Genomic DNA, 11,896 nt, shown 5'->3' on the forward strand with positions numbered 1-11,896 from the left:
TAAGATGCTGTGCAAAAGCATGTACATATGCATATATAAAGAAAAGCTCTTGCAGGTAGGCCATTGTTGCTATTTGAAAAATAAAATATGCTAGTTGTCTATGGCTCACACCTGTGTCTTAGCAACTCAAGAAGCAAAGATCAGGAGAATCATGGTTCAAAGTCAGCAAGGCAAACAGTTCACAAAACTCTATCTCAAAAAATGCCGGACCCATAAAAGGACTGGTGGAGTATCTCAAATAGTAGAGTGCCTGCCTAGAAAGCCTGAGTCGGACCAAGCTGGGCTACCTAGTAAGTTCTAAGATAGTCAGAGCCTCAGAGATAGTCTGTCTCAATAAACTAGGGCATGTGAATACAGTGCTTCCGTAACACCCATGACCTAGATTGGATCCCCAGAACTGTCAATCAACACTAAATAAAGAAACAAACAAAGAAATAAAGAAATAAAACACACATACAAGCATGCTCTGACAATTTCCAGATACAATAGAAACACTGAATTAAAAAGTACAATATTTTTGTCTTTCTGTGGGAATAGAGTTAGAAAAATTAAGCCAGGTTATTAGTGAATTAATCTGCACTCATTTAATATACATATCTCGGGTTTCTTTCTTCATTTAAAGACAATGTTAGTGTGAGCTCTTATAGTTTTTTTTTAATTTATACATGTATCCAATACTTGCCATGTATGTTAACAATTTTGGCAATTCCATCTGAATTATAAGAAATTTGTAGGCATATACTTTCTAGAGTTTTGGATGTATTGTTGGTATTTGTCATTAGAAAACCTTATGTATTTGAAAATGTATCACTTAATAGTATTAAATGCAATTATTACCAAAGTTAAATTGTAATGATATGAGAACAACTAGAACATTTAAAGAACAGCACAAAAATTTATCTGACATGAAAATTTTAATAATATTTAAACATTTTCCAGTTTGGTTTTATGTACCTATATATATTCACATCTCAATGTATTACCTATCTTTCTTCTTTCCTTCCTTCCTTCATCCCTCCCTCCTTCTCGTCCTTCTTTTCTTTCCTTCCTTCCTTCCTTCTTTCTTTCTTCATTCCTTCCTTTCTTCTTTCTTCCTCCCATCCTCTCTTCCCCCCTCCCTCCCTGCCTCCATCCCTCCCTCCCTCTCTCTCTCCACTCCTTCTTGCTTTCTTACTTTCATTTACCTGACAGAATTCTTAACTGTGGAACAGGTTATTGGTGTGGATATTGTTTGGAGTTAGACATTGGACATAGTAGAGTATTTACCAGTTTAAATGGCATGTTATTATTCTTCAAGTGATAATATATGAAAGCTAATTAGTGCACTGATGTCTCGATCCAGAATAGGTTTTCTGATAAATCCAGATGGAGCAGCACAATCTCACAGTGGTGAGTGAATTCATTCTGATGGGCATCACAGATCGTCCTGAGCTTCAGGCTCCATTATTTGGGCTGTTCCTCATCATCTACATAAGCTCAACAGTGGGCAACTTGGGCATGATTTTCCTCAGTAAGGTGGATGACAGGCTGCAGACTCCAATGTACTTTTTTCTCAGACATCTGGCTTTCACAGATCTTGGTTATTCTACAGCTGTGGGGCCAAAAATGTTGGTAAATTTTTTTGTAGATCAAAACACAATCTCCTATCATTTTTGTGCTACCCAGCTAGCTTTCTTCCTTCTGCTAATTGGAAGTGAACTATTTATTCTTTCTGTGATGTCCTATGACCGCTATGTGGCCATCTGTAACCCACTACTCTACACAGTCATCATGTCACAAAAAGTATGTTGGGTACTGGTGGCAATTCCCTATCTCTACTGCACATTTATGTCTCTTCTAGTCACCATAAAGATTTTTACTTTGTCCTTCTGTGGCCACAATGTCATCAATCATTTCTTCTGTGACTGTACCCCCTTGTTATCTTTGCTTTGCTCAGATACACATGAAATTGAATTGATAATTATGATGTTTGCAGCTTTTGATTTGATTTCTTCTCTTCTGTTCATCCTTGTTTCCTACCTGCTAATCCTCATAGCTATCCTCAGGATGAACTCTGCAGAAGGCAGACGTAAGGCTTTCTCTACCTGTGGATCCCACTTAACAGTGGTCATCATCTTTTATGGGACCTTGATATTTGTGTATGTGCAACCCAAATCTAGCCATTCCATTGATACTGATAAATTGTCATCCATATTTTATACCTTGATTATTCCAATGTTGAATCCTATGATTTATAGTCTGAGGAACAAAGATGTAAAATATGCAATACAAAGGACATGGAAAAAAGTAGGCAATGTCTTCTCTTAAAAGTTACATACATTATGAGTTCTTTGAATCAGTTTGGAATGTGAGCCTGATGTTTCCACCAGAATGTAAGCAAGTAACAATGGGCATAACATGTCTTAAACCAGTGGCATTCTTGATACTAATCAATATTACAAATGCTATAAATACATTTGTGTTCAAAAGAGTGAACTTTTTCTCTCCTTGAGGAAGGGAGTTAGTATGTAAATAGAATTATTGAAAAAAATCAATTGCAAAGTAGAACATGTTTAGGTTTTATGAATTGTGAGATCAGGTAACAGAGTCATATGCTGTAAAGCAGTGAAAAAGAATAGTATACATGAAAGAAAACTTAAAATATTCTTTTTGGCATTCTCTATTATTAAAATAAACTTCCTAGGTGTCATGTTTGCTTTTGTATGTGTTTCTTTTGTGTGTGTGTGTGGAAATACAGTCTTTCTGTTTTAGGCTTCATAGACTTGAATAGATTATATTAAAATGAACCTTGACTGAGGTGTAGGGAGGCTCATTGTAGATTGATGAATTGACAGAATCTGTCACATGAATGTGCTCAAATGCTCCCATTGCCCTTGAGGATTTTAGGCTCCTTTTTTTCCTCATCAGTGCTCTTTCTTTCACACAGGAAATTAAATTACCTGAACATATTTGTCCTAACCACAACTTATAACTTCAAGTCAGCATGCATGTAACTTTCCTTAATTAATTTTTGTTCATACAATGCATACATTAATTAAGACAATGTTCTTACATTGCGACATAGAGGATTTGGTGGGTTTTTTTCCTTCGCCCTTACTGGCTTCATCTTGATTGCTTGCTATTTGTTTTGAGCTAATGGTCATTATTCTACTTATCACTCTAAATGCAAAAATAAATAATTCTCATTTTTAAGACATAATCTATTTGTTTTTTAACTATTGTGCAAGATGCCTACTCTTTTTCTCCTTTTTTGGACTGAGTTTCCTAATATGTACACATAGTATACTTTCATTTTGATAGAATCTGTTATTTGATTGCACCATTTTCATTTTCCAATTTGTAGGAAGCAAACAGAGGTCATTCTGTAATTTGAGCAATTCTGTGTTTCTAGTTAGTGTAGCACACATAGTATTGATTTATAAACTTTCCATGTCTTGTATAAATTTGTCCTCTATAACACCCTCTAAAATTTTCCATGTATTTGCATTATTTTCAATATTTTAAATTCTGACATTTTATTATATAAGATAAAGATTAATGAGGTAATAAAATTATTTGTATAGCAAATAGTATATGAGTAAGAATAATTTATAGGAATATTAAAAGCATGTTTATAATTTCATTTGTAGATAAACATTACTAAGGACTTTATAGAGTTTATTTTTGATATGTAGTGACAATGTTACATTCCTAATTTTAAGCTATTCTTTATTCATATCTATATGTAAGGAACTAGTTCCATTTTCTATAAAGTATCTGTGGAACAGATGTAAAGTGAAATGTTAATATTGGTTTTATTGGGCACGTGATTATAAAAATGTTTAAATTAATGTAATTAAATTATTGTATTTGTTTCACGAATTAACTTCCTTGAATAATTGTAGCTTCATAGTAAAGGTAAATATTTTAAATTAATTTTAAAACTATGACTAAATGAAACATTATATCCCAGTTCTGAAGTTAATCTTGGTTAATCTGATAGTCTTTCTGATGATAAAAATTGCAATATCATTTCCTGGTTTTTCATATTTGATAGCATATTGAAGTTATATCAAATGTTATTCTCATTTTTTTTATTCATAGACATACTGGGTTTTTTTTAAATTTTACATTTCTACTGTGGTATGTATATATTATGTAAAGCAAGAGTTGTCATATGATTTCAGTGTTTGTTAAAATATTCTGAATCAGTAGAATTTCATATTTTACAGGATAATGATTCAAAAACTTCAATAATATTTAGAATAATAACAATACATAAATTGTTGGACACTCAGAATATCTGTACAAACCTGGTTGTGGTGTATTTCAATTTTCACTTTCACATACACTAAGAAACACACCCCCCAAAACAAAACAAACTAAAAAACCTCATAGTGAATTGGATCACAAAATGAAATTTGAATTAAAAATAACTCCTGACCACACCCCAAAATCAGGTCTAGGTAACTTGATTGGTGAATTCCTTTTTTACAAAATAGAGAAATTGAAGTGACCATTCTCCAAAAACCTCTGCAAAATTTTAAAGAAAAAGTGTATTTTCCAACTTTTTAAGGAGCACACCCCTGAAATTATAAGCATATAAGGTCAACATGCAGGTGAAAATACTAACAAAATATTGCCTGATAAATCATTCAACATGTACAAAGTTTATATACCATTGTAGCTTTAAACAAGAAAGTTATGTGTGATTTAACACAAAAAATTATAATTGCATTTACCATATTAAGAAACTGAAAAAAAACAACAGCAAATGGAATCTCAATAAAGGCAAATAAAAAATTTAAGTATGTGTTAATAAAAATGACTTAGTATACTTATCAAAGTGGAACTTCCAAAGGAAGATAGGGTTCTCACTATTTCCTTTTATACTTCATTTTGGTTTATATATTTTTCTGAAATTGTTTGACTAATAAGTTCTCTCAAAGTGCCTTATTCTTTAATTCCAACAGGAAAATCTCTTCATAAAGCAGAATTCAACCAAAGAATATTTTCCCTAAATTTAGATTGCTAATTTTAAGTACAATCCCCAAAGTTTATACACAGAATATGGCTGCCCAATGTATCTTGCTACCACAATCTCTATTTTTTATTGGAAATATCACTTCAGTACTGTTCACATGGCTTTTCCATGCAATGTCTAAACTTAATCATAGTCACTGGCATCATATCTGATATAACTATCAGTCATATCTTAGACTCACAAAGACTGTACATATTTGTGAATGTGTGTGTATGCGTGTATGTTTATGACTCATCATGGAAAAGATACTTTACACACCTGAAACTCACAAAGATTGATAGTTTCCTAAAAGATTTTGACATCTACACAATAAAGACAATCATAAATATAATGAAAGAAACAAGCTACAGACCAAAGAAAATAGATAAAAACAATGTATCTGTGCAATTAATAATAGGACTAAAATCCATAGAAAAAGAAACAATGTATATACAAAAAATACAAAATTAGAAATATCTTTGTCCTATGCATATACTTTAATGTTATCTGAAAGATGTAAGTGTGAATTTATAAAATAAATCTTACCAACTCAGAAAATTTTTCAAAAGTTTGAAAGTATAGTTATACCAAGTAATGGTGAAGTGATGTTTTATGATAAAACATTCAACATTTTTTCTTCTGGTTTGTGAAAAATACATTATTTCTATATAGAATCACCCTACTGTGCAATAAAACAATAAAAAATCTTATTCCTGTGTTGGCCATGGTGGCTCACACCTGTGTTCTCAGCTACTTGAGAGGTACATATCAGGAAAATTGCTGTTCAGTGGCAGCTCATGCAAAAATTTAGGGATACCCATCCCAACCAATAAACTGGGTATAGGCGGTGCATTCCTAATATTCCAGTTATGTGGAAGGCATAAATAGGTGCATCTTGATCCCAGGCCAGCCCCTGGCCAAATGAGAGATTTTATTCCAAAAATAACCAAAGCAAAAAAGGGTTGGGGCATTTTTCAAGAGGTAGAGTGCCTAGCAAGCAGGAGACTCTGAGCTAAAACGATAGTACCACCAAAAAATAAAGTTGTTATGCCTGTCTAGGTGTTAGTAGTGCACATTGATCAACATTTCCCCAATGATATTTTCCTCTATTCTTCCAGTCCCTAATAACCACCATTTTACTCTCAACTTTAATGATATTTTTTTAATTAGTGTTTATTAATTATGCAAAGAGTTTCCATTGTGTTATTTCCATACAGGAATATAATATACTTTGATCATATTCACTCTTCTATTACTCCTTCTTATCCTTTACCTCCCTTTTAGAAACACTTTAACAGGTTTCATTATTCTATTTTCAAATGCATCATTTTATTTATCACATACATGGGAGAAAATATGGCACTTGATATTATACATCCTGATTTATTTCAAAGAACACAATCATCTTGACATCCACCTATATTGTCATAAATGACAAGATTCCATTCCATTTTAAGGCTAAATGTGTGTATCTAGCGTATTTTCTTTATGCATCCATCAGTGAATGGAGATTTTGGTTATTTCCTTTTCAAGTCTATTGTGAAAAGCATTGTAATGAACACAGCAACAGAAAAGTCTATTGAAATTATGGATTTAAATTAACTGGATATATTCTTAGTATAGAATAGTCAGATCAAATGATAGATGTCTTTTTAAATTTTAGGAAACCCAAGCTTTTTTTCTTAATGGTTTTACTAGTTTACATGCTCACCAACAGTATGTAAGGGGTCTCTTTTCTCCACATCGTTGCCAACTCTTGTAATCCTCGGTCTTTCTGATAGTAGCTATTCCTACTGACTGTGGGATATGTTTCCATATTTTGACACTTCTGTTTGTCATTATTGTGTTGTTGTTTTCATTGTAGATATTTTCACTTGGTTGATAGAGTTTATTCCTAGATAATTATTTTCTTTTTCTAGTTAAGTTTGTTCTTAGGCAATTTTTGTGGTTTTCCTAAATTGGACTGCTTTCTTGATTTCAATTTCAGATGGCTTGCTATTGGTATATACCAAAGATCCTGAATTATATATGTTGATTTTGTACTCTGCCAGTTTGTTGAATTTAATTATTAATTCTAATAGTAACTTCATGGAGTTGTTGGGATTTTTCTATGTAAAGATCATGTCATATCAACAGTGATAATTTGATTTCCTTTTTTACAATTTGGATTCCCTTCACTTTTTTGCCTTGTGTATTTACTTGTTTGACTTCCTGAACTATGTTGACAGGATGAAGGTGAACATCCTTATTTTTTCAGATCATAGAGAGGAAGATTTCAACACATCTGCTTTTATTGCTGTGTTATCTATTAGCTTATTATCCATGACCCCATCATATTGAAATATATTCCTTATATATGAAATTTATAAGCTTTTTCATGAAGGGACACTGAATTTTATTAAACCATCTTATATATTTATTGAGAATTGTTTTTGTCCTTCATTATATTGAAAAGGTGTATCATATTTTCTGAGTTGATATTTTGAGCCATCCTTCTATCCCTAGAATGAATCTATCTTTATTATAGCAAATGATCTATTTAGTTAGCTGTTGAATTTTGTTTGTGAGAATTTTGTTGAGAATATTTACAAGCTTGATAATCAAGGTTATTGGACAATAGTTTTCTTTTTTCCATAGAGCCCTTGTGTGTTGTTTTGCATAATGTCAGGTAATGCTGGTCTCGTGGGATAGGATTTGAACAATTCCTTACTCTTATTCTTTTTATGAGTGAGTTTAGAGAAATTCATGTTCGTTCTAAAAAAAAATGTGTAGTTGATCTCAGCAGAGAATTATTTTGTGCTGGGCTGTCCTTTCATTGTATACTTTTTGTTACTAATTCAAACTTGTTCCAACTTATTGGTCCATTCAGGTTTCATATTTCTTCATGGTTCCATCTTGGTAAGGCCTGTGCTTCCAGGAATTTGTTCATTGCTATTAGGTTATACATCTTGCTGATGTAGAATTGTCCATAATAATCCCTAATAACTCTTTCATATCAGTAGCAATATCCCACTCCTTTTTTCCCTTGTTCTTGTTGTAACCCAGGCCTGCACTGCACTAATGAGCTTTATTGCCATCTCTCTTTTCATTTCTTCTTTTATTCACTGTGTCTGCTCTGTCTCTTTTTAGTTAGCAACCAAAGTCTTGTCAATTTTGTTTATATTTTTGAAGAATGCACACATGGTGTTTTAAATCTTTGGACTTTGTTACATTTATTATTGACTGATCTTTATTATTTCTTTCCTTATGCTAACTTTTCATGAGATGCAGTGGTACATTGTTCAAATGAGTCCACTTGACTTTTTTCAGGTAGCTGTAACTTGCTATAAACTTTCCTTCTGTTCTCAATCCTTTCTTTCTATTCACTGTCATTCATTTCAAGAATTAAAATTTTCTTCTTGATGTCTTCCTTGGTCAACTGGTTTTTCAAGAGTAATTTGTTTAAATTGCAAGTGTTATTAAATATTTTTTTAATCTCTGTTTTATTAATTTGCAGGTTAATTGAGCTGTGTTTGGAAAAAATAGTCAATATAATTTTAATTTTAAAAAATATTGAGACATTCATTTTCAATTTTTTTTCCATGGTTCTGGGGATTTAACTCTGGGCCTCATACTTGCTAGGCAGGCACTCTCCCACTTGAGCTGTCTGCCAGCCTAGAGACACGTTTTTTGAGCAATTATGTGCTGTATCTTAGAGAGTGTTCTATGTGCTGATGAGAAAAATGTGTTATTCTGCAGGTCTTCTGTGGAATGTTCTTTAGATGTCTGTTAGGTCTAATTGGTCTGTGGTACAATTTAACCCCGTTTCTTATTTTCTAATTTTCTTGCAGGATAACATGTCTCTCCCTGCAAGTATGGTTTTAAATTTCGATATTATTATTGTATAAGAGTATGGCATGCAGAAACTTCTTAATTTTATGCTGTCCCATTTGTCCATCTTTTCGCTTAGTTGCTGAGCTGCTGACATTTTATTGAGGAACTCCCTGCCTATATCTACTACTTCCAGAGTATTCCCTGCTCTTTCCTGTACTAACTTCAGAGTTTTGGGTCTGATATTAAGGTACTTGATCCATTTTTAGTTGATACTAGTATAGGGTAATAAACTTGGATCTAGTTTCAGTTTTTTGCAGACATTTGTTAAAGAGGCTGTCTTTCCTCCATTCCATATTTTTGGCATCTTTGTCAAAAATAAGGTGACATGGCTGTGTGGATTCACATCTGGGTCTTCTATTCTGTTCTACTGGTCTTCATGTCTGTTTTTGTGCCAGTACCATGCTGTTATTATTGCTGGCTTTGTAATATAGTTTGAAGTCAGGTATTGTGATACCTTCAGCATTGCTCTTTTTATTGAGTATGTCTTGGCTATTCATGGTCTTTTGTGGTTCCAAATGAATTTTAGGGTAGATTTTTCAATCTCTGTGATGAATGTCATTGGGATTTTGATGGGAATTGCATTAAACTTGTAGATTGCTTTTGGTAGTATAGCCATTTTTATACCCACAGTGTGGGAGAAAATATTTGCCAGGTATACATCAGACAAAGGTCTAATAACCAGAATATACAAGGAACATAAAAAACTAAACTCTCCCAAAATCAATGAACCAATAAAGAAATGGACAGCTGAACTAACTAAACAGAACTTTCTCAAAAGAAGAAATTCAAATGGTCAAAAACCACATGAAAAAATGCTCACCATCTCTAGCCATAAAGGAAATGCAAATCAAAACCACACTAAGGTTCCACCTCACCCCTATAAGAATAGCTCTCATCAAAAACACCACCACCAACAGTTGTTGACAAGGATGTGAGGAAAAAAGGAACTTTGTACACTGCTGGTGGAAATCCAAACTAGTACAACCACTCTGGAAAAAAATTCAGAGGCTTCTTAAAAAACTAAACATAGATCTGCCATATGATGCAGCAATCCCACTCTTAGGGATATACCCAGAGGAATGTGACTCAGGTTACTCCAGAGACACCTGCACACCCATGTTTATTGCAACACTATTCATAATAACCAAGTTATGGAAACAGCCAAGATGTCCCACTACTTGAACAAATGTATTAAGAAAATGTGGTATTTATAAACAATGGAATTTTACTCAGTCATGAAGAAGAATGAAATCTTATCATTTGCAATTAAGTGGATGCAAATGGATAACATCATCTTGAGGGAGGTTTGCCAGGGTCAGAAGACCAAAAATCATATGTTCTCCCTCATATGTGGACTTTAGATCTAGGGCAAAGGCAGTAATGTTGTTGGACTTGAGTCACACACTAAGGGGAGAGCACATACAGGAGGAATGGGGATAGGTAAAAAATCCAAAATTTGAAAGTGTTTGATGTCCCCACTGCAAAGGAGTAACCTTAAAATGACAGAGGTCAATATGGAAAGGTGACCAGGAAGTAGTGAAGAGGTCATGCAGAGATGAATCAGTTCAGGTTGTAATACATTTGTGCATGGAAGCAATGCTAGGAATCTCTCTGTATAGCTATCCTTACCTCAACTAGCAAAAATGCTTGGTCTTTCTTATTATTGTTTATGTCTTCTCTTCAAAAAAATTGGAGAAAAGGGCAGAACATGTTTTGCCTGGAAGTGTGCGGGAGTCAGAGAGATAAGGAGGGGGCTGGGAGCAGGTGGGAGAAATGGCTCAAACAATGTATGGACATGTGAACAAATGAATAAAAAATTTTAAAAAAGAATGAGTCTATCCCTCACTTTAGGTCTATTAGTATTTGCTTTATATATTTTCAATCTCTGCTTTTTTGGTGCATATGTTTTTAGAATTATTATTGCTTCTGGCTCAATTGACATTTTTACAGTCTTATACCAGAATTTGTTGTACATTTAATGCTTTTCATTTAAGATCTATTTTTTCCTGATATATATATTGATGCTCTCCCTTTCTTTTAAATTTAATTTACATAGAATACCTTATTTCTTTTTTTTCAATATTAGCCTATGCATATTTTAAGGTGGAAGGTGAGTTTTGTATAAGCAGCTTATAGTTTTTCTTCCTTTCAGTGATTCTATGTCATTTAAATATAAAATTTAGTCAATTAACATTCACTACAATTATCAAGAGGTAAATTTCCTTATGCTATCATATTATTATATGTTTACTAATTTTATTGTAATTAATTTCTTTTTTGTTCTTTTCCTTCAAGCTAAATAATTTACTATAGCTGTTTAATTACACATGCTTTTATTTTGTTTTTTCCATTATTAAATTTAAGATTACTTGAAAAATTATTGTTTATGTAATGTTGTTTTGAAGTAATACCAACATTACCTGATCACAATGGTAATAAAAGAAATAGAAAAAGTATACCAATGAAGAACTCTATACTTTCACTCCATTATTTCCATGTCTTGAATTTTTAATATGCTATTTTCTGTCTCTGCATTGCCTGTCTCAACATATTCATTTCATGATTTCTATTTTTTGGATGTGAGGGCGATCTGGCTGCGACATCTGTCACCCCATTGATCGCCAGGGCTGATCTGGCTGGCTAGGCGGGTGTCCCCTTCCTCCCTCACCGCTCCATGTGCGTCCCTCCCGAAGCTGCGCGCTCGGTCGAAGAGGACGACCATCCCCGATAGAGGAGGACCGTTCTTCGGTCAAGGGTATACGTGTAGCTGAGCTCCCCTGCTAGAACCTCCAAACAAGCTCTCATGATTTCTATTTTTCTTTTATAATTTTTGGATTTATTTCTAAAGCTATTAATAATTAATATATTGTATTTACAATATCAGAAATTTTAAATTTTTCTCTTTTGTGACTCTACCCGTGAGTTTTATATCTTCTGATGCTGTAGTCTACTGCATTAACATTTCTTTCAGTTTGAAGAACGTGAGCTAGCATTTCTTATATGGCAGTCTGATGAAGATGT

The 11,896-nt window shown here is 33.1% G+C and overlaps 1 protein-coding gene across 1 annotated transcript; it reads left to right on the top strand.

The window, feature by feature from the left end:
- Nucleotides 1-1,365: 1,365 nt before the first annotated feature.
- LOC109676752 (olfactory receptor 8K3-like) lies at nucleotides 1,366-2,307 on the top strand. Its single transcript, XM_074069144.1, has one exon. The coding sequence runs from the start codon at nucleotides 1,366-1,368 to the stop codon at nucleotides 2,305-2,307; it is 942 nt and encodes a 313-aa protein (XP_073925245.1).
- Nucleotides 2,308-11,896: the final 9,589 nt, after the last annotated feature.

The sequence above is a fragment of the Castor canadensis genome, chromosome 1 (assembly GCF_047511655.1).
Source record: "Castor canadensis chromosome 1, mCasCan1.hap1v2, whole genome shotgun sequence".
NCBI lineage: Eukaryota > Metazoa > Chordata > Mammalia > Rodentia > Castoridae > Castor > Castor canadensis.

Bases quoted from the DNA above. Each gene is read 5' to 3' on its own strand.
- LOC109676752 (XM_074069144.1), top strand. From the start codon at position 1,366: ATGGAGCAGCACAATCTCACAGTGGTGAGTGAATTCATTCTGATGGGC.